The sequence below is a fragment of the Passer montanus genome, unplaced genomic scaffold (assembly GCF_014805655.1).
Source record: "Passer montanus isolate IOZ18808 unplaced genomic scaffold, ASM1480565v1 scaffold4, whole genome shotgun sequence".
Lineage (NCBI taxonomy): Eukaryota > Metazoa > Chordata > Aves > Passeriformes > Passeridae > Passer > Passer montanus.
The window spans coordinates 15,674,686-15,698,068 of NW_024368818.1; the positions used below are offsets into that span (position 1 = coordinate 15,674,686).

Sequence of the window (23,383 nt, forward strand, 5' to 3'; positions counted from 1 at the left end):
ATTTCATTACCTGGACAGCTTTAGTGCGTGTTCATTAGCCTGAATATAAGAATAGCCTGGAAAGTACAGCTTATCATGAGTGACACTACTGTGAGCCACACAAAATTAAGCTGTTTGTCTGCAAGCCATAAAGCAAGTTCTACATAAAAATGTCCTCAGTGGTTTTTTTTGGTTTTTTTTTTTTTTCCTTTTCCCTCTGTGGGAAGAAAAACAACCAAAAAGTGTAAACCAAAACAATCCATAGAGTAACAAATATTTCAGATTATCTAGTATGCTGGGTTTTTAAATGGGTTTTTCTCTTAGCTTTTATATCTTCCACACAACTATAGTGTGGACAGATTTAGAGATATAATTCCATATGCTAAATCCCCTTATTATAGTCTGAATAATTTAGTATGTTTATACTTCAGGGGAAAAGAAAGGTAAAAATTATATTTCCTTTTAACCAACATTCATCTTCTCTTTTCCATTTCCATATTTACTCAATTACCATGCATAAAAAGTTTGTTTTAACTATTAACAAGCCCAGTCTTATGCTCAAAGTCTAATCTCCATTCTCTATGCCCACATAATTCTCAGAAAAGCCTCTGTGATCCTAAAGTCTAAAGTCTACAAATGTGTACTCTGAGCTCTCTTGTCAGCTATTACCACTACAGAGATCTTGAAATAAGAACCTGGCTTGCAGCAGGACTAATTCACAACCGAAACAGAATGAAGGATTTTGCTTTACATAGTACAGCTCTCTGTACAATTGAGCATTTAAGAATTCAGGATCCAATATTGACTTAACTCTGTATACATTAAAGCATTACTTTCAATTAATGAACACAGGATATTAAAATTTATACATATTTTAAAATAATGAATTTAAACTTCCATTTGAAGTGCTCTGCATCAGATCCCTTATGGAAGTAACCTATATGAAAAGTACTCCATGACTACAGAACACAACTACTTGACCTTTTTAACAAAGATTAATAAGAAAAGCAGTATCTGTATATGCATCAGGCAAGTCAGTAATTGCTACACTAAAAAGGAGCCTAAAAAGGAACAGGTTTCATTCAGCTCACCAAGGAACTGTTGGTAGAATGGTCTGTACTGAGGAAAACATTTTTCAACTCAAAAGTCAACTAAAAGTGACTTTATTCACATAAAACACACACTTTTATTCACATAAAACAAATTCAATTCCTTACATGCCTTTTTTTTTTTTTTTCTTCAGATAAATTACTAAAAGAAACAGGAGTGTATCTGAAAAAGTCCATTAGTGAAAAACTCCTGGAAAATCACATTTAAATACAGAATCATAGAATGGGTTTGTGCTGAAATGGACTTTGAAAGATCATCTAATTCCAGGGCCTCTGCCATGGGCAGGAACAACTTCCATTAGACCAGGCTGCTCAAAGCCCTTTCCAACTGGCCTTGAACACTTCCAGGAATGGGGCATCCACCCCTTCAAGAACTAGAAGTTGAAAGGGTAAAACATTGTTTCCAGACATGTTATCACAAGCTAAATGCAATCATAAATTGATAGAAATCAGATTAGTAGATATTTTATGATTTTATAAAAAGAAAAGGGAATTCCAAACCATTGAATTTACTATTAAAAAACCACTAGCTGATAACAGTGATAAATATTTATGAAGAAATATATCCATAAGGGACAAAAATCTACCATTTCCAATATTACTTATTCGGACATTTGTACTTAGGTGACAAGAGAAGCTATTGACAAGCTGAGTCTATGTATTAGCCTCATTGAGGTTGGAGATCATAACTTTTCTTTCTTTCCTTTAAAAATCATAATGGAAATAAAGCCTTATTTTGATGTTGCCTTTGTACTGCTCGGGAAGTCTTCCAGATGGTCATTAAGTATAACCTAACTTCTCACTGGAATATTTAAAGGTGTTATTTTTAGTAAAGGTCAGCTTCTTTGTTCTAATTAGCTCTTGCAATGCTTCTACAGAACTAAACCTCCTATATTGTCAAGTACCAAGTGTACATCACCTTTTTTCATCTTAATCACATGCTGATGACATTTACAGATAAGGAAAAAGGAAACACAATACATTGAAGGAGATGGGGAATGAGAGGGTCTTGGGACATTATTAGTTTTATCCAAAAACAATGTTAAGAACACACTTTTGTTGACTACACATATTATATTTTGTTTAAAATTATAATAGCTATCACAACTTATCTGCAATGACTATGTAATGCCTTTTTTTTCTTAAAGAAAAGCTGTTGAGTAAAACAAGAAGGAAAGAAACCCTGTCAATAAACCATTTTTATTATGCATGTTAAAAGTAGTAACCTCTCACATAGGCAGAATTTGTAGTCCTATTTTATCTTCTTCCAGGAGAAAAAAAATCCAAAAGCTTTGACAAAAGTGGAATATAGGAATTAATATTAATCACTTGTTTTGTTATTTGCAGGCTTGCTGTTGGTGCTGGCTTTTGTGATATGCATATAATGTCTCCAGGGAACTGCAGTAAATTATCTACACAGGAAATGAGTCTTAAACAGGCATGTGCCTGCCTACAAATGATTAAGGTATATCACACCTGTGAGTGAGCAGCCAAATTCTGTCTGAAACAATTAAAATCAATAGTTTAGTCATATAAAACTCACTAAGATGTAGAATAAATTCTGCATTAAACCCAGATGTCTAGCTCACTACTAATTATTATTCCTATTTTTGAATTGCTGAAGAACCACTGACTGTCATGGCTGAGGTTTATGACCTTATTCAATCTGAAATACGTTATCCTCTGAATTCATCAACTCTGGGTACCAGAAGAAATGCAGTACCATATTCAGGATGCCCATATACACTTTAGTGTTAACATGTTTTCTAGTGGCATTTTCCCTTTCTGCTAACCAGTTTCTAGGTTTTCCTTCTTCATCTTAGGAAACAATAGTGAGACAACTACGGACATAGGTTTGTCCCCCAGGAAATCCAGTCTGCAAGACTATTCCCATTATTCACCACAAATAGCTACTACCACATGCATGCTAGGACAAGGCATATGAGTGCTTAGAAGTACCATGTGCTTTTATACATGGCTTCAGAAAGGAAACCTTCAAGAAAGGTGGAAGTTTGTTCAGCAAGGATTATGCCAAATTCTGCAGAGGAGCACACTGTTCCATAGCAGTGTCATCTTGGTGAGGGAGGAAGAGAAAAGAGGTGAAAGAGGAGTAGATGTACAGGAGTAGGACCTGGACAGATTTCAGCTCATTTAATTGCCTGTGTTAGGAACTCTGTCAACTTTGCCTCCCCATATGTGAATAAAGCATTTCCAGGGAGCAATTCCACATATGTAAATGTGAATCACACCTGAGTGTGACCCTCTTCACTGAGTGGAGCAGTGTGACTGGGCTCCTGCCTTAGGCTGCTGTCCATGGCTAAAAATGAAACTATGCACATCCTACCAAAGCAGTGTGCAGGCAGGCAACAGATTTGTCCTGTGACCAAATAATTAATTCTAACTAGATAAATAAAACATATCTATTTATGACATCAAGGTTTTTATGCTAATACATATTCCATCTGTAATCCCTCAGAGGTGCAGGTGCAGAGTCATCCACCAGATCATGAGGACCCACAGTACAAAAGGTTCACACAAAAGGACAGTTTCTAGCTGTGAAGAGCTGGCAGCCTAGATGGCATCTCAGGAGGGGAAGAGGAAATGGAAGAGGAGAGCCTGGAGAGGAAGCTGGAAAAATCCAAAGATGTTCTCTATCACCAATTTCCTCCCCAGTGCACGTCAAGTTTATGAATACAAATTTCTTGTATTCATACTTGAATATGAATTGAATGAAAGCTTCTTGTGTTCTGTGCCAAAGTCACACACAGGAAGAAATGGGTGCATTGCAAGTTTTTTATTATACATATGACATAGGGATGCCTATGTATAGAGTAATTTAGTACAACTAATATTGCCAAATATCCTTAATATCTTTCTCTCACTCACTGCAACAACAGACAACAGGTTAAGTTTTTTAGCACATGTCTGGATTTGACATTTCCCATCTATCAGCACATGTGAATTGCATGTCGACAGCTATTTTCTAGATTAAATTCACTGCAGTCTGTTTGTTAAACTCAGTAAGTATGGTAAGGCTCATACTAAGCATTTCAGGGGGTTGTTTCAGTTTCTTATGAAAACTCTACAAGGAATTGCATTTTTAATAAACTTGAATGAAAAAAGAACCTGAATGAGATTTTAATATATTTTTTTTTCTTTCTTTTTAAATGTGAGTTTTCTTGTTAGCAATCTGCCTACAATATTTGGCTATTGAATAGTAATACCCTACCAAACAACTTTAGATTTGGATTTTTAATTAAGATCATGCTGAGTTCCTTTTATTTCAGTTTTTGTTATCTAGGAGATAGGAAAATCCATATTAAAAAAAAAGTCTTAAACCTTTATGTAAAATCTTGATTGTTCAGGACAGACGCCATCCCAAATTACTAATTGGCTATTATCTGCTCTGCAGAGAGAAATTTTAAATGGTCACAATGCAAATAAAATGATGAGTGATGAATGATCCATGTCATAGATTTATTTTTATCTCCACACAGTAATAGATGAAAAATCTACCTGCACAATCAACTTACCATCCAATGGTAACCATGTTTAACATATTTGAATTATTATACTATCAATTAAACAAACTCAGGATTTTCTCACAATTTAATCATATAAGATCATTAATCGATATACTTATTATTTAGTATTCCTCTTATTAGCAATTATAGAAAACAACTTCATGCCAAGTCTTCCTTACTGAATCTTGATTAATCACAGTAAGACAACAGTATTCATCCCTCCCTGTATTAGTGTATTTCAACACTACATAAAGATCCTCCCATTATCTGCAAACCTCAAACTTCTACTGTTTCTAATAAGAATGGTGGTTTTAGGAACAAACAAACAAAATAAAAAAATGCAGAAATAAACTAGTCACACTGGCAAGACAAAAACACAGGAAGCTTGGGACAGCTCAGTAAATCTCTACTTCAGTGAAAACTTCATTTGCACCATGGTGGAAGACACATGACATCTATAGGAAAGTAAGATGCATACAGGTTCTTAGTTCCCCAAAGCACTACTAGAATAGGATTATCCACTGTTTATATTGCTGATTGTCATCAAACCAGAAAAAACAAAACAAAACAAAAAAAAAACAAAAAAAACACCCCAGTTGTAACCCTCTGATATTGCTGATTGCCATCAAACCAGAAAAAAAACCAAAAAAAACCAACAAAAAAAAACCAACAAAAAAACCCCCAGTTGTAACCCTCTACAACCCCTTACTCCATTTTCTTTTCACATCAGAGTACAGCTCCTAAGTCTAACTTAACCTCATGTGCTGCAATAGGGATTAAATCTTTTGGCTTTTCAGTTTTGTAATTCTAAGTATCTTAGACATCAAAGGATCTTTCTTTCTGAAAAGTCAATACTTCAGCACTTCAGAATAATACCCCACAAACTCAAGATACTGAGTTTTGAAAATACTAGATAAGGTTATAAAAATAATTTTTCAATGTTATCATCCCAGTCCCACAAGATCAGAATTGGATGATTGAGAGGGATGGTCAAGTTATTATCACAAATGTCTTCTTCCTGGTATCCAGTGACAACATGTGTGGGAATGGTACAAAGCTGCACCAGGAAGGGCTCAGACTGGACATAAGGAAGCAGTTCTTTACTGAAAGGATGTTTAAACACTGGAACAGGCTTCCTAGAAAGGTGGTCAAGGCCCCAAATCTGTCAGTGTTTAAGGGGCAGCACCCTTAACATGTTTTATTTTTGGTCAACCCTGAGTTTGTCAGGCAGTTGGACTTGAAGATCTATACAGGTCCCTTCCAACTGAAATAGTCTAGTCTATTCTTTTCCTAAATTGTGCTAAACCATTCTGTAAGAAAATATCAATAGGCAGCCAGCATCCTACGTATTCTGGATAACAGTGAAGAAACATGGTTTATCAGTGCTGGAATACAACTAAAAAAATTCTGCAGACTTTTCTTTTTAGGATATGGGCTATATGCTAACGTTACCTACACTGTCAAAAGTTTTACTTTAGAAATACTTTCTTACTTTTTATGTTGTGCAAAGAAGAGGAAATCTTGTCAGCAGACAGGTACTGCTGGGGCCTGGGAGGCTCAAGTTAGCAGCACACCAGACTGGGTCCTGCTCATTTGCTCTCCTCAATGGACTCCATGTGGAGACCTCATAAGTGTGCCCTGCTCACCTACTTACTTGCATGGCATCCTGCTACCCAATACAGCTGGCTCCAGAGTAATCCCATCTGTCAAAAGACATTCTTTTCAAAAGTGTAGTTTTGTTTGAAGCCAAAATGAAACATGGGTTTTGTGAATCACAAAAATTCTCACAGTAACTACAGTATGATGCCCTTGATGATGCTTCCATCAACAGAGCAGTAGCCTGAACAAATTACTTGTGAAATATTAGAGAAAAATCAATAAAACATAATCAAAACAATTACCAGGATATATTTTAATGGAAACATGGTTTGTTGAAAATACTTGCAGATCAGAATATCGAATTAGTTGAAACACATGGCAATTTACAATTACTGTAACTTTGCTTATCGAGCACTTTACTAATCTGTTAAATGGTCAAGTCCAAAACAGTCCCTAGAGACAAATGAGCTGTAAAATAACTGACCAACAAAGATCTCTCCCCAAGCTAGAAACCCCTGGTACCCAAGGAAGGCCAGAACCTATTGCCAGAAGTAGGCATGAGAATATATTTGCAATGGCCTTTTTTGTCCTTTAATAGCCCAGCCTAAGTGAAGAGTGACCCACCAGCATTTCAGCAAACTGGGTGCATCTTTTGGCATAGGCTCAGCTCAAGGCTTATATTCTGGATTCATAACAAGATCACTGAGCTTCTCTAATACATTTGTTCCATTAAATGATAAGCAAAAGTAGTCCAAAGCACTTAAATCTACTCAGAAAATCAATGGGAAAGGGGAGCAACCACAAAGTTATGTAACTACTGGAATTGAAATTATCTTTCACTAACTGGGGTTTCTGATTCTGTCAAATATGATGAAGCACTATTTAATCATGTAATTTTGTTATCCATAACTCATTAAAATTACTTATTATTACTTATAATTTTACTGAAGTGCATTTTTTTCCTTAGGATTACAAGTTTTTCTTGTAATGTTTTTCTTGTCATATTTTAACCACCTGGGAGAAAAAAATATGAATGACTAATTAAAAAGGTATAACTGATGTCATTACCTGAAAAAATGAAATTAAGAAAGCAATTTAAGACAAGAATGGACAGGTCATTTATTTAAAATTGCACATGCCAGCTCCAAAATCCAGCATCCTGCTGTGCATTCTCAGCATCTCACTTTTCTCTCTGACACATCCAACGTGGCTCTTCCCACGTTAGGAGTTCCATTTTGCTGATGTGATTTTTGCTCAGGTTACTAACAAGCTCCTACATCATAAATATAACACCATTTGCACAGAGTCTTTATTCTCAGAAATGTTTTCATGCATTTCTGTCCTACCTTACAGATTTCCAGTTTCCCTTAGTGACTGCCTGTCTTTGTCACGCCTGTGGTTTGGTCATGCTCCAACGTTCTTGCTCTTCCTCTGTCTTTTCTGTATAATCTCCCCTGGTTATATTTTGCCCTTTCCTGTTCTTTGAGCTGACATCTACAGCAAGCTTCTCACGTCTTTTTCTTAGTTCCTAATCTATTTAATTGCATTTAGCTGGCGTGACTCCAAAGCTAAACTCAGTTTTCTTGTTCCTAAATTCTGTCTTTCACTTTATCCCTTTTAATTCAGCTCTCACAGAAGCCAGAAATGTTATCTGTATACAGAGCACTTCACCATGCAGCCCACTTTGCAGTGTCTAAAGATGCTTCCAAAAAAGGGGAAAATATCTGTCCAACTGGCAGCCAAAAATTATCCCCCTGAATATAATGCTTTCTCATACTGAGGAAGGAAAAGTAAAAACCAAACTCTACATCTAAAGAAGCAATAAACCAAGTAAGTCTCATTTTACTTTCTCATTTTTCCTCTCCTCTCCTCTCAGTGGCTCATTCAATTCCAGTTCTTCATCATCATTGACATGTGAGATTTTTAGGAAAAAAAAACAACTTTTGTCAGTGAATGAATTTTCTCACCCTAATTACTGGAAACATTTAATCTTTTTTCATATGACCAATTCCAACTCTCAGACCCAGCCTGCTGGAAAGTGTTGCCCTCGCTACAAAGCCAGAAGCCATCCAATTCAGCCTTTTACATGAAATAGTGTCTTCCAGTTGGAGACAAATAAATCTGCTGTAATAAGTGGTCTTAAACATTCCTGGTAAAGTCATAATCTGACCCCAGAAACTAGGATAATTGTTTGAAAAATATTATAAAATCTATGGTGGTGTTTTTGGGGATTTTTTTTGTGGGGGGATGGTGGTGCAGTGTTTTAATTAGGGCCAATGAACTGTCAGAATGAGCAGTTTCATTAGCAGGAAAGGAAAGAAGGGGGAATGAACTGGGTGAACAAACTTCAGCCATGTACCTCTATGGTCTGTATTCTAAGACACAGAATTTCATAAAAAGTTTCTGGACCTTCGATATAATGACTAAAGCAGAAAAGATAAATAATTAGGGAACTATTGCCCTCATTAATTCTGTTGCAACCCAGAATCAACAGTATAATTTCTTTTCAAAAATACTTCATTGTCTTGCTTTTAACCTGCATTTAAAAAATTGCAATTAATTAATTTTGCCGTAATCAAAATAGCATTTTTCCTCATTAACACTTCAACAGAGAAAAAAGCTCCTTCATTCAATCGTCAATATCAGAACCTGCATTCAAAAAGAAAAATAGGAACCTCTTATCATGTGGTCTTACAGGCAAATTTATGTGAGGATAATGAAAGGAAGGAAGGTGTCAGGGGAGTAAAAGAAACTTTTAAAAGATTCATGGGAATGTCACTAGTAAGCACAAGATAATGGAGAACTTGCTGAAAGCTGGAATGGAAAATATTAAACAGCCCTCCACCTGGGAAAAGGGAAGGGAATGTACTTTTGCCAAATTTTGCAAATTTCTCTTAAGTTACAAATATGAAGGCAAGGCTCTTTGTGAGAGGTCTTGGCAAAGAGACAATCCTGAAAAAAGCCAGAGAGGACAGTTAAAACTGAGTTACTGCTAAAGCATGGATTCCAGATCTTGTATTTCCCTCTTTCTTGATGTCTTATAACTTCTCTTAAGAGAACATAAAAGAATATTACACAATGACATGAGGTTTTTTCTTGAATTCTTCGCTCCTACTTACGAAAGATTTTTCCTTGAATGAGATATAGTCATTCTGTACAGTAATAAAAAGAAGAAAAAAAAAATCTACATCTGAGAAGGCACCAGGTAGAGCTGTGATTAAAGACTGACACTTTTACCTAGTATGCAAGATTAAATTTTCCATTTTTATACATTCCCTCAAGAACAACTTGTTCAGATATAGATGAGTTGGCATCATTCTGTCAGTTCCCAGTGTGGCAAAAGATTCTGGAGACTGGACCTGAAAATGAGCACCACACAAAAGCCAAATCTATGACTATTTTTTTTTTCTTGAGATCTGTTTGGAAGAATACCATGGAATAAAGCCCTGGATAGAACAAGGGCCCAGGAGAGCTGGTTATTTTTCAGAGGTTGTGTCTCCCAAGCTCAAGAATCAAATATCCCCAACAAGAGAAGGTTAAGTGAGATAGCAGGGGGCCTGCTTGGATGAAAAAGGAGCTCCCAAGAAAACTCAGCTATAAAAAAAGAAGCCTGCAAGAGTTGAAAGCAGGGATAAAGGACCTCGGGGGAATATGGAGACACTGAGTATGCAGGGATGTGGTTAGGAAAGCTGAAGTCCATTTGGAGCTTAATCTGACAAGGGACATGAAAACTGATGAGAGGTTTCTATGGGCAGTTCACCAGCCATTTCTCAATGGGGCAGAGGACCTGGTGATAGAGGACCTGGCAATGGTAGAGGAAGTGGTGCCTTTTTCACCTCACTCTTTACTGTTCCAATTGCCCTTGTCAACTCTCTTTCTGTAAATTAACAGAAACAGCATTTTTATATAGGTACACTATGATAGAAGAAATTTTAATGAGATTCATACTCACAGTATAGGCACATCCTATTCCATATATAACCTTCAGATAAAAAAAATATCTTATTGCCTAAAGAATACTCTTTGGTAGGCATCACCATAGCAGAAGTCCTCAAAATAACCTGGGAGGGTTTGCAACATTTGTTGAAAGCCGTTCCTTCCAGAACAGGCTTTGGTTAACTTTAATTTAAGACTTTTTCTGAAGAGAAATTATTGAAAATTATAATGAAAAGAAAGTAAAGAATATCCAGAGGGACCACAATATTTTGCCCCAAACACTGGCATAGAAGCCACACTTAAATTGCTCTAAATGGTATGAAAATACTTCCTATTATTATGAAGATTGTCACAGATGAATATTTAAAGACAAGAAGGACTCCTTGGAGAATTCTATGTAGCGGCATGCAAAATTTGGGTCATAGTCACCCATCTCATAATTCCTAAAACATCGCATTTCTGTAGTTTCAGCAAGGAGATACTCTTTAAAAAAAATCTAGCTTTTATTTTTGCTAAATGTAACCATGAAAAACAGTACATTCATAAAAAGATAAATGTTTAAGCATATTTGACTACGACTTTTCTTTTATTTGACCTTGGCTAAATTGAAAGCACACAGAAAAATTTACAGTCAATGCTAGATGTGAGCTCTACTAATATCTGGCTAACTGCCTCTGCTGTGAAAGCTCTTTCTATTTTAGTAAAATTTTATGCACAAAAGCATTTTCTAGAAACTGATGTAGTGTGTTCAATACATTTTTAGACCCTACCTTAATTACAAAAGCTTTTTCATAATAACAAATATTGTCCCAAGCAGAGACTATATTTAATAAATATGCTTATTATTTTCCTTAATGAAAGCAATGCTTAAAATTTGTAGGTAATCCCATTACACTGTACTTCCATTATACAGCCCAGCTCTCCTACCCTCCTGCTGACAGAAGACTTCCTCATCTTAGTTTCCAATTATATACATTAAGTCCTTCCAAAACTACCTTCATTATTACACACAGCATGTATAGCTCTATCAGAGAAAAAGCTGTAATTGGAAAAGAGCAAAATGCATTTTCGAGCCTAAGATAATCACAAGAAAAGTTAATTATGTCAATTAAAATAATCTCTTCACTCAACAAATATGACCTCTTTGTACAAAGAAACACAGCAGGACAGGTACTGATCCCTGATAAATCATGGTATTTCTACTCAAGTCATTCTGATCAGAAAATCTGTGAAAGAAGCAAATTTTGACTTTAAATTACTTTATAATAGAAGAATGGCCAAAAGAACTATTGGATGAACCAGGGGAATTCCCCAAACAAAAAACATAGCATTTTCTATATACATCCAAAATTAAACCTCAGTGTTTCTGTTCTTGGACTAAACTTCTGTTTCCTAAAAGCAGTGAAGGACAACTGACACAAGCAGACTGACAGAAAAGGTCCTGGAAATACATAAATTATTATTGTTAGGTACAAGAACTAAAATCTGCACCCTTACCATCAACTGTTTTTGGCAAAGAACTTCATCTCAACATCAGGTGGCAACCAGTTGAGTCCATGAAGTGTTGACTCTAATTACAGGGTCTCAAGTCAGAGCTTTAAGTGTTGAAGATGTGGCTGCACATGGCAAAACCAGAGCTGTTCACCCCAGAGCATCAGTGCACAAGAAAGCTCCCAGGTCCTGTAGCTGCACAAGTCCAGCTTTTATTCCCTCAGCTTGTAGAAGAAGGAGCAAGAGGTGAGGCATCTCTCCCTGTTAGCTGCTGCTGATAGTTGATTTTCCTTGCTATACCCAAGGAAAATGATACTTTACTTTGACATTACATTTGATCAGCCTCAGCCACTTCAACCATATTTTAGAATATGCAGTTTTCACTAGCCACTCATTATCATATTTTCACATCAAATGGTGCGGCACAGCTATTCATGACCCTAATTTTGCTGTGAAGAATTTTTCCCATCCCATCTCACAATGCCTTATCTGGATCATTCAACTTTTGAACACTTGCTAACAGATCTGTTGTTGTTATTCTATAGGCGTCAGAAACAGAAGCAATATTCCATAGAGTACTACAATACTTCTATAATGCCACCAAAAACTTATTTAATCTGAGCACTTTTGGTTGTTCTTTGTTTATGCCAAACTTCTTTATCTTACAAATTCCTGGCAATTTGCTGTGTAGAATTTTTACTGACTATTTGATATGACAAGAAAAGTCAAGTCCAAGTACATTGCAGTTTAGGGAACATTTTCAGATTTCACAGGGAAATGCTACTTGTTCTGGAAGTTCCAATCTCCTAATTTCTTTTATCCTGATTTGGTTTTTTATCACTTGGTGATTTTGTCAGGGAATTGGGATCCCTGCCAAGGATGTTTACCTCAATTTTGTTTCAAGTCCTAAATTAGATTTCTCCTAAATAGTGAATTAGATTATTAATCAGTAAAAATCTAAATCTTCATTATTAATTTACTCAAAACAATACAGCACCTTGTAAAACATTTATGCAACAGTAAACCGAGAACCACTTTGCAGAGATCATGACATGCCTAATTTACTACACGACTAAATATTTAATTACAAATGGTAGCAAAGCTGAAGGTGTTCTGCTGAAATTAAACAATCTTTTAAACAGTAACAATCCTAACATTATTGTGGGCTGTAATGGTAAAATTTTAGAACAATTGGTAGGAAACTTACTCCTTTTTGTGGGGTTTGCCTTTACCACTTAAGAATCATATATTTGGCTTGTCAGCCTGCTATTTACTGACAGGTCTGGTCCATCCAGTAGTTTCAACAGAAATATATTTTAAATGGCATATTAAATTAATTGAAAATGCAATGCACTTTGAGGCACTACATTTGCAGTGTAATAGTCTTGCTCCAATGATTTCCGTGCTAATATCTCTAATTAGAGTAATGGCATTTTAACTTCCTTGTGAATATCTAGCAATTCTTTGTTTCATATTCAATTTTCAAAACATCCCAGGTACAATATTTTAAATTCATTTGCATTTATACATCCAGACTCATATTAAAAAAACAGAAACCCAACAACTTATTTATATTTCCAGTTTAGGAAATTGCACATACAGCTTTTGCAAAGACATCTCAAGATGAATATATCCTTCCCAGTGTTGGACCTGAACAACAAATGTTGATGCACATCAAATCTAATTAAGGTGAGCTTTCAAAACAGATATTCAAGACATGCAGCTGATTGTTTCAGAATTTCCTAAATGTGTAGCAATATGGAGAATGACTTCTGGGCTTTTTCCCTCCTATTTTTTTAAATCTACTCCTTCCTATTGTCTCATATAACTCATATAATTCAACTTTCAGAAGAGGAAGGTAAGGGATGTTTTTTATCCATCTGTACAGTGATGGATATAAAGAATGGAGAAACAAAGCAAGATAGGCTGGAGAAAATTAGGAACAATATCATTATGTCCCATTTTAGGAGGGAGGTCTATTGAATAGATTATTACACTAAACAAATAAATTATCAGGCTACAAACATAGTCTAGAAAACAGAGGGAAGCAACAGGATCACTTTGACCTCATCTTGAACATCTCTTTCAAAACAGCAAATTGATTATTTCTTAACCATCAAGTTGTTTTTATTAACAATACATAATATCCTGACCTTTTGCTATCTTATAAGAGTATATGACAGTCTTGTAAAAAATAATTAACCTAAAATCTTTTAAAAAATTTGTTAACTATGAAAATCACAGCCATGTATACATAATGCATCAGCTAAGAGGAAAAGAACATTCTATTTAGAGTAGCAGTAAAACACATTTTTCTGCATCTTCCTAATGTCTCAAGGCTAAAGAATATTTAATAGAATTACAAAACTGCATGCTATAGCTCTTCAAGCCTCCAAATGGAATAAAGAAGTATACACTTGGTAGTATGCTTCCCATTATGCTGCAGAATCCTAATGATGTGACCTTGCTTCCCAAAGTAACTTGCAAGGTAAACTTTTCAGAAGTAAGATGACTGACATCACTGGTATTCAGCAATTCATGTTCAGTTTAAACATTGCTGTATGAAACATGGAAGCACTTACTGGACGACAGACTGAGGTTAATTGAAAAAATATGAGTCTGGGATTGAAATAAAGTTTTCACACAAGGTTTGTTCTTCAAATCCAATCCCAGATTAAAATGACAGTTACTGCAGTGTTGATCTTCATGAAAGGCACGTGATAACCCTGCAGTAGTTAATACAGAACACAATGAGGCACTCAGCATGGTGCTGGTATCATGTGGGTCATCTCAGAAGAACTAAGAGAGGTGCCAGCTGTGTACCTGCACATACAATCTGTGCCTGAATGATTTTATTTCTGAACAGACTGGGAAAGGAGAGAGGATAGGTGGTGGGAGTGGTGGAAATGTGAAGAACCTTGTTCTGCTGTTTACCCATAAGCTGCTGTGAAAAAGAGCGCTTCACACTTTAGAAAATGTTGTGAGTGCTTCATGTGGTATTGGGGCCTCCTTCCTGGTGATAAAAGCTCTCAGACTGCACGTACTAGCTAGTCCCTTGATTCCTTCCAATTGCTCATCTGAAGCTGTTAACATATATTAGAGCTATAACCAAGCTTTCCCTGATATGCACCAATATTTTAAGTAGTGTTTGGCAGAGATTTTTTTTTCACCATAAAAAAATGTGTCTCATTTAAAATAAACTGTCTTGAGAATCGCATGACATGGCAATAATTCTAAATTTTACTAAAGCTTTTTACACACACATGACTTTGGCAGGCTGCCTTCCAGTGAGAGCAAGTTACATATGTACCAGCTCTAATGGCCCATATAGGATATTAAAAACACATAAGGAATAATTTGATAATTTACCTTAGGAATAGCATAAGAATTTTCATCTCAGTTTCCTTCAGAGACTCTAATGCCAAAGGACAGATTGTTTCTTGTCAGTGTTTCAAACTGATCTCTATTTGCAAACACAGCAAGTGATGCCAAATGCAGTTCAGAACGCAAATCAAACAACTATTCATTATGCACTGTTTTGAATTGCATATGCAGGACAGAGATGCAAGTAATGACCAAAAAAGAAAAAAATCATGCTTGCACATCATACAAGCCATTTCCATAATATACTTGAATACTGTATATATATGCAAAGAAATAAAACTATTCCAATAAAATAATGGTGCCTTATGAGTTAAATATATTCAAAATGCTACACACTGGGATTGAACAGAACTTGATACGCAATGTAGACCAAAATATAAATGCAGTAGTTATACAAAGAAAAGGAGGGGGAAATTATAAATTATTTATTGAATGAAAGCAGAAAATAGAAAATGAGAAAAACTTTTTTTTGAAAAAACAGGTGAGCTTGTAACCAATGATAATAACCCCACTTATTCATTAGATCTGATTCTATTTGAGTCCCAGCTAAGCACTCAGAGCAGCAATTAATGCAGACGTCAGTGTGGCTGTCGTTTTCTGAATGTTCCTGTCCATCTTGGTTTTGTCTTGAAGCAAAAAAAGATGAAAAATAACTGGAAAAAATTAACTGGAAACTTTATCTGTTTCTAAGATGATCACAGCACTGGCTATAATGGCAAAGGGAAAAGAACTGTTTTCAGTGCCATGCTACAGAGATCTGTGGGTGGTACCTGACAGGCACAGAGCAGTGCATGCCAGAATAAGGCATGGGGGAAAGGGAGAGGCATCACCAATGTATGGCAGCCAGCTAAGGCTAGAGATCTCTTAGCTTAGACTGAAGAGAAGGAGAGAAGATATTCTTCACAAAGACCTCATCCATAGCTGGTTAACAGGTATTTATTTAATTAAAAAGGAATAATAAAAAACCACCAATTTAACCAGGACTGCTGCTTATCACTCATTAATTGCTACAGATAGGTGCTGGGGCTGACCAGGTGCAAGAACAAAAGCCCTCACAGAAGAAAAAAATAAAACACATTTGAAGAAAAAAAATGTCTACTTTGAAATGAAGTATTTCAAGGGATTAACTTTAGTAGTTTACTTTTGATCAGTATCTTATTTTAAAACATCATTCCTGCATTTTTTCAAGGTTAGTTGAATTTATTTATTATCACTATTATAGTGATTGTGAGGTGGCAGTGAGTTAAAATAAATCCCTACTTAGGCAGCTTATCCCTCCTGTTATATATTAATCTTAGTGCATATGGGATTATAACAAAATGCAAAGAAAAAAAAAAAAGGAAAAAATCCAACTTGAGTAGCTGTATTTTTCTGGATTAAATCACAGTATGAGAAAATGTCTTAGAATTCAAACTGAGCTGTGCTAAAGCAAAAGACAGCGAGCTCTGGATACAAGAATGCTTGCATATTTTGCTTCACACAGTTACGTGTGAAAAGATTTCTCCATAAAACTGTAAAATAGAGCACTTAGAAAGTCCATTTGAAAAGATTCCTCCAGGGGGCCGAGATAACTCCGGCATCTGTTCGAACAAGTAATTCTGCAAATAAGTGACACACTTTTGTCATCCCATTGAACCTGGAACACGAGGGCCCTTGACTGCCCAAACAAAAACAAAACTATCCATTGCCCTTACAGCATGTGGCAGCTACATGAGATGTCCCTTAGAGATGCAGTCATTTCACCTTTAGCCAAGGCAATAACTAGACCTGCAAGTTTTATCACTTCATCACAACCCCAGCGGGCTGTAAATTATTTGGTAAGCTCTGGTTTGAAAGAAATGACTCCTTAAGAAATCTAAGGTATGCAGTGAAGGGAAAAGAGAGTTTCTCTTCTTTGGAATTATAGATACATGTAAAAATAATGCAAGAAAAAATATGTTTATCTCCAGATATGTTTTATGATTTCTTAATGACAGTTTCTATTCTTTGTTGGGAATAATTACTGCTTCAAGTTAATTTCTTATCTCTTTCAAATTAAATTATGGGTAGCTACTTGTCAACAAAGCAAAAACGAAACAAGAATACATATCCTAGAACTGCCCACCCTGCAATTAGCTATGCTAAAATACATATGAGATATGAGAACAATTTCAATTCAAGTGTCATCTTGATATGAAGACTTGATTGTTGTTATTGCCAGAATACTTGTGAAAAAAATTATAAAAATATGCGTTGATAGAGTTTTATGTTGTTGTTGTTGTTACACATCCCTGTTTTAACTTCTTAAAGCATATTTTTGGGTCTTTTGCAAACATTTAATTGTAGGCTGACAGTCAAGGATACTTGATTTACCCAAAACAACTCTAAAGCCAAGCACACAGAAAGAAAAACTGTTGGTCTACGTTCTACTTATCTAGTCTGCACTACAATACTTTCAAAACTACTCATTTAAAATTATACTGGTCATTTGTGACTGTGACTTTTGGGTCATCTTTATTTTTGTTTATAAGTGATAGTCCAAAAACTTCTATTTTATCGTTACATATACACCTATTTTTTTTAAAGTCAAGTTGCTTCTATCTTGAGTCATTAAACTAATACATGAGTTAAACTGGAATGATGAACTCAACCCTATGGTATAAAACTTAAATATTTTCAAATCCAAGACATAGTTCTTACACTTTAACAGTAATTTGATTTCTAAAAACTAGAAAAAGAATTCTAACAATCCAGAATAGTGAAAATCAACTCATTTAAACACTTCACATGGGCCCTGTTGTTTTGCTCCCTAAAATAATCTCCAAGGAGAAACCTCATTTGAAAGTGACTGTTATCTTGAGATTTAAAACCTCACCCACATAACTAATTCTACAATGTTCAAAATTTGAGTATCACGGTTGCAATACATTCCACTTCTGAACTAGCAAGAAAACCAGTCCTGAACTTCCCCTTTTAAAATTAAATTATATGGTACCTTTGGCGAGTCTTTTCCTGCTTTTGATACTGACCCTTGAAACCCAAATTCTACCAATACAGTGAAGCATTATCGGAAACTTTTTCACATTTTAGCTCATTCTCTCAGATCAACATGATTAATTGTTCAGTTACTTTTCTGTACCTCTTCCAACCATTTAAAATACTTATTTCTATAGCACAACCATATGCAGTTAACATCTCTTGATTTCTGCTTGATTGTGGTTTAATGAGAAAAATTCAAGACATAATCTTTGCCTCGAGTTATTTTAGTTTCAAGGTTCAAGTGATCGTATTTACTCTTATAACAATAATCCTTTCATGTGACAGACTCAAAGCAATAAAAAAGGTAAGACCAGCGATGACTTGAAAGGAGTTCAGCTGTTTTCAGTCAACGTTAGTGGCAGCCCTGCACACTAAATGTCTCACTACTTGAAGGGAAGAGTAACACTAGCAATCAAGCCAAGACAACCAGATTGAGACAGAATTTGTAGATAAAAAGTGCAGTATATACTGGAAAGAGTTTATGCTTTAGTCTAATAATAATAAAAATGTAAAGAAACATGCTTAAGATTTGGCAAAATGGCAAAATGAGAACATTAAGAGCAATTAATAGGCATCCCATTTTACTTACAAGAAGTTTTAGCCTGTTTAGAACAAAAAAAAAAAAAAAAGGAACAAAAAGAGTTCAACTTTCCAAATTTGAAAGTTTTTTGAGTTATTTTGGTTCAGTTCAGAATTAAAATATGTTTATAAAATATATCATAAAAGTATGACTCAAATAGAAATACTAGTGCACAGCAGTCAACTCGGAAGAACCATTTAAGACACCTACAGCTGCCATTCATCCTGTTATTCCTAGATGTCTTCACTCTCCAGATGAAATTTTAACAGTGAGAATTCATGTTTGTTTTATAGAAGCCTAATATTTACCAGGAAGTCATAGAATCCTAGAGTGCTTTAAGTTGGAAAGGACCTTAAAGGTGATCTCATTCCAACCGTCCTGCCCTGGGAAGGGACACCTTCCACTAGCCCAGGTTGCTCAGAGCCCCATCCAGCCTGGCCTTGAACACTTGAAGCTCTTAAGTTGCATGTGGGTGTTAATGAGATAGTGCCTTTGCACTCATCTAAGCACAGATTCCAAGGAAATCCAGGCTGGAAGGGAAGCAAGAACTGAAAAGGCAGGGCAGGAGCAGTAGTGCTGCACCCAACAGCAGGTACTGGTTAGGGAGATAAGAAAGCAGGCCCAGTAAAAGTAAAACCACCTCTCAGTAAAAGTAAACCCACCTCTTTCCTTTGGTCTCGCAACTCTGTTGCTTGCTGATATCCTTTCCCCAGAGCTCAAGATCAGTTCTCCAGCTCCTCCAAGCCCACAGTCCTTGGCTGCAGATTGTAAAGTACCAACAACATGCAGATCCCGCTCTCTTAGAGGCAATTTGCATGCCAGCTCCCTGGAGCAGGGATTCCCATATTCAGGTATGGGGAGATAAGCAGGAAGGTAGGGTGAGACGGCAGGGATAGGGACAGGAGCTCGCTGTCACATCAATGCCACCTAGCTCTCCCCACCAAGGACCGCCCTAGTCACCACAAAACCATGGAATGGCTTGGGTTTTAAGGCACCTTAAAGATCACCTAGTTCCAACCTCCCTGACCTGGGCAGGGACACCTTCCTTCCCTTTGCCCTTGTATGAGCACCCTGGCACAGCACTCTTCACACCTTGGAAACTCTGCTCACCTAAACAGGCACCTGGGAGGAGATCCTGGTGGGATCCAAGGCAGATCAAAGTTCATGTCCTCTCTCTGCACAATTCAGGCCCAAAGTTTTGAAATTTTAAGAAGCTACACTGCCAGGTTGTGCATATGTGTGTGCACACTCAGCAACTTGTGTTGTAACCATCCCCCATTTTCTTCCTTGTCCTATGAATACATATAGGCTCATACAAAATTTCTGTTTCTTAGAAATACCCCTTAAAAATTCTTGATTTGTACTCATGCAAAGAAGTAAAGCATAACAGAAAAATCTGTTTTGGAGCCCCAGACTTCTGATTTCTACTACCCAGATCTTTACTGCAAGTAAATTTTCTTGCACACATGTGGTATTAGAAAATACTGCTGTATGTTACTACCTCCAAAAGCGCATTAAGAAATCAATGTATCATTCAGATCATGCACATGGAGAAAAACAGCTAATTATTCTTCCAGGGTGAAAAAAAAAAGGTGAAACTGCTTAATAATTTGCTTATTCAACCATTATAAAAAAAAGGTCAAAACCAAAACAAGGCATGCAGTTAAATGATATTTTGAATTTACTTTTCGATAGATCTATATTCAGTCTGTGTTCTCCTGGTACTGAGATATTGCACTGAAGATGTCAGTGTTGATCAGCTTCCAATCATTAATGGCACTTATTGAAATAGCATCCTCCTAGAAATGGGATTTTCTACATTTGCTAGAGTTTAATTTGCAGGGAAAAAAAATCAGAAATTATAAACGAGCCCTGACTGTGGAAAAAAAATCCAAGAACGAAATTTTATTTTTTGTGTAAGTCAATATGTAAACATTTTACAATGTTTATTGCATACTTACTGTCTTCTGGCAAAAAAAGAATACCCATGCAAATATCCTAAGAGCATGCTCAAGTAATATAAAAAAGCTTTTCCCTAAAAACTGTTAGGTACAGCTTGAAAGCTTAAATAGCATGGACCTAAGTTGTCAGTTGTTTTGAAAGTCCTATAGGGATGAACAAGTAGCAACATAACAAATCTATGCAGAAATATTTAAAGTACTTAAAATAAAGAGGAAAAGAGATAAATTTTAAAAGCATTCTTTTAGTTGGTGTTACAAGACTGCAGAGAAGAAAATATTTTCTCAGTGAATACTTTGGCATTGCTTTATGAAATTTTTCAAGGTTATTGAAATAATCTATGACCATATATGCTTTAAGCAGTGCAAACCAAATCTGTTCTCAAAGCTGCTGAGTGAGCCCCACTGTGTCAGGAGTGGAATGTGTCCACTCATCCTGCCTCTGTCATCTTAGAGGAAGCCTGAGAGCAAATATTCCTCTGGAGGGAGCCCCTCAGGACTAAGGAAGATCCAGGCTGCAACTTTTTTTTCCTCCCATAGCGATATGCAAACAGCAGGAGAGTTCATATGATGCTCTCTTTATGGAAATGTGATTGATGACAGAGAAAGTTTGACAGTCCCATGTATAGCTCTCTGCATTTCTATTTCCCCCTCATGTATATGATGTGAAATATATAAATCACCACCATTTAAGTAACTTCCCAATGACTTGCATATTTAAATTTCAAAATTCCCACACAGCACCTTTTTAACCATAGTGAATATTTTGCAGAAAAAGCAAACCTCTCCCCATCCTCCCCTCTACCACAAATATAATATATTTTTGCTAATAATTTTCTGTAAGTGAAAGACTTTCCCAATTACAAAGGAATTCAGGCAACGACAGTTGCTTAGTGGATTGGTGGCTGTGTTACATAGCATAAGACATATTAAAGACATAATAAAGCAACCCATTTAAAAAGTCTTGGACTACATCAAAGACAACAAGGAAAAGAGGAAGCCATCATTATTAGACTAATGAGGTAACTTTATAACATTACATTGAAGTTTTTTCACTCCAATCTAAATCTGAGTTTAAGAAAGAGGAATTGGTCCCATTTTGAAAATGGTCTGTCTGGTAATGTAGAAAAAATTGGATTGCAGGTCCACTAACTAAATGTTTTCTATGCTTAAAATAAAATACAATTGCCTTGATATCCCCTAATTATAATTTCTGCAAATTCTAAAACTGTTTAAGTTTTGCTCAGGGAGAAAGAGGGCAGAAGACTCTTACCTACAAGGGCTTCCAGAAAACAGCCAGTTAAATACAGTTCAATTTTATGAGAGAAAAATACTGAAATATAGTACTGACCATTTTTACATACCTATACCTTTTTTTAAATAAAAGGCATCCACGCTGCAGCACAGTTTCAACAAGTATCATGAAACACAATTCTCAAACATTATAAATGCTTAACATGTTATTCCATTCTCATTAGTACCACACTAGAAAAAAAATATACAAGCAGCAAACAATCAGCGGCTGTTTAAGAGCCTAATATGGTACGAGGAAAAATAATGCAGCACAGCAACAAGTTCACTGGAGTGCTCCCTTAACACAGACATACCAGAAGTACAGCTGTTTATCTTGGGAAGAAAAACAATCAAAAGAGGACATAAAGATTTTTGAAAGGTTCTTCTCCCTGGTATTTAATAATATGCAAAATATTGAAGGATTCTTGCATGAAATCAGGAACAGCAATAGGTTGTTTTTCATGGTATTTTAAAAAGCTAAGCAGACACACAACAGGATGCCAGCAGGCAGCTTGCATGAGACATAAGGCTTTATATTCCCACTAGGAACGTACCTTCTCTGCTTTTGCTTTCCTGGCGTTATGCACAAACCTGCGTCCCAGCTTCTTGGCATACCAGATAGAGGCAAACATTGTAGTGATGAAGATTTCAGTCTGAATATGCAGCACACACACACCAAAAAAAAAAAACAAAAACAAAACAACTTCCCCCACAACTTCGATACGGATCTAATGCTGGTTAAGGTCTTAACTATGCTGTTGCTTTGTCAAGTCCGCTCATGCTGCCTTCTGAAAAAAAACCAAAAAACAAACCACCCAGTGTGGCCAGTCTGCAGGTGTATTTACATACTGCCAGCAGGAAGTCCAGGGTGAGGCATCTTTGTATCCAGCTCACATCCAGTCTGCTAAGTGCCTGTCTGCAGTTCTTTAGCACTGTCACCACAAACTACATATGTGTCAGTATGAAAGGAAGCTGCAGTAAACTACTGTAGCAGACAGCTCACCTCCTCTTCTCCTTTTCTGAAATTTAACTCCTTGGTTCTCTTCGATTTGCCAGCATGCAACAGAAGCAGCAGCAGTTCAAAAATGAGATACACAGCACTGCAGGAAAGCCAAGGGGTACAAAAGTGCCAAAAATAGAAATGTGTATTAACTGTTAAGGTGAAAGAACAGGTGTTTCATGTGTTTGAGGGAAATTAAGATATGAAAGGAAAATTGATTTTACTTTGTTCTTGTCTGGGGTCTATTCAGAGATGTTTTTGCTACCTAGTTTCAGTTCACAACAGACAGGCATCAGAGCTGCTCAGTTCACTTGCTGATGTCACACATGCTCTGCCGAAGGATTTAAGACTCAGTCAAGGGCTTCTGTTTTTCTTTGATAATGCCTTCACAAAACAGAAACCTGGTAGATTTTTTTCCAAATTCCAAACTTCTGCCCTACCTAAGCATGCTTCTCCCTCTTCCTTTAATTGCATGCAATTCTGCATTAGGAGTTGGGAAGTGCCTATTTTTG

General features: G+C 36.2%; 1 protein-coding gene across 23 annotated transcripts in view; it reads right to left on the reverse strand.

Moving 5' to 3' along the window:
• DLG2 (discs large MAGUK scaffold protein 2) overlaps positions 1 to 23,383 on the reverse strand; it is a 982,417-nt gene that overhangs the window by 458,076 nt on the left and 500,958 nt on the right. Inside the window, exon 1 of one of the 23 annotated variants that reach the window (XM_039718599.1) lies at positions 22,426 to 22,862. The exons of 21 other annotated variants lie outside the window; for them this stretch is intronic. In XM_039718599.1, the coding sequence (XP_039574533.1) occupies positions 22,426 to 22,503 (78 nt within the window). In that variant the 5' untranslated portion in view covers positions 22,504 to 22,862. Of the gene's footprint in view, positions 1 to 22,425; positions 22,863 to 23,383 lie in introns of those variants that run through there. One more of the 23 variants, XM_039718602.1, reaches the window with a different exon arrangement.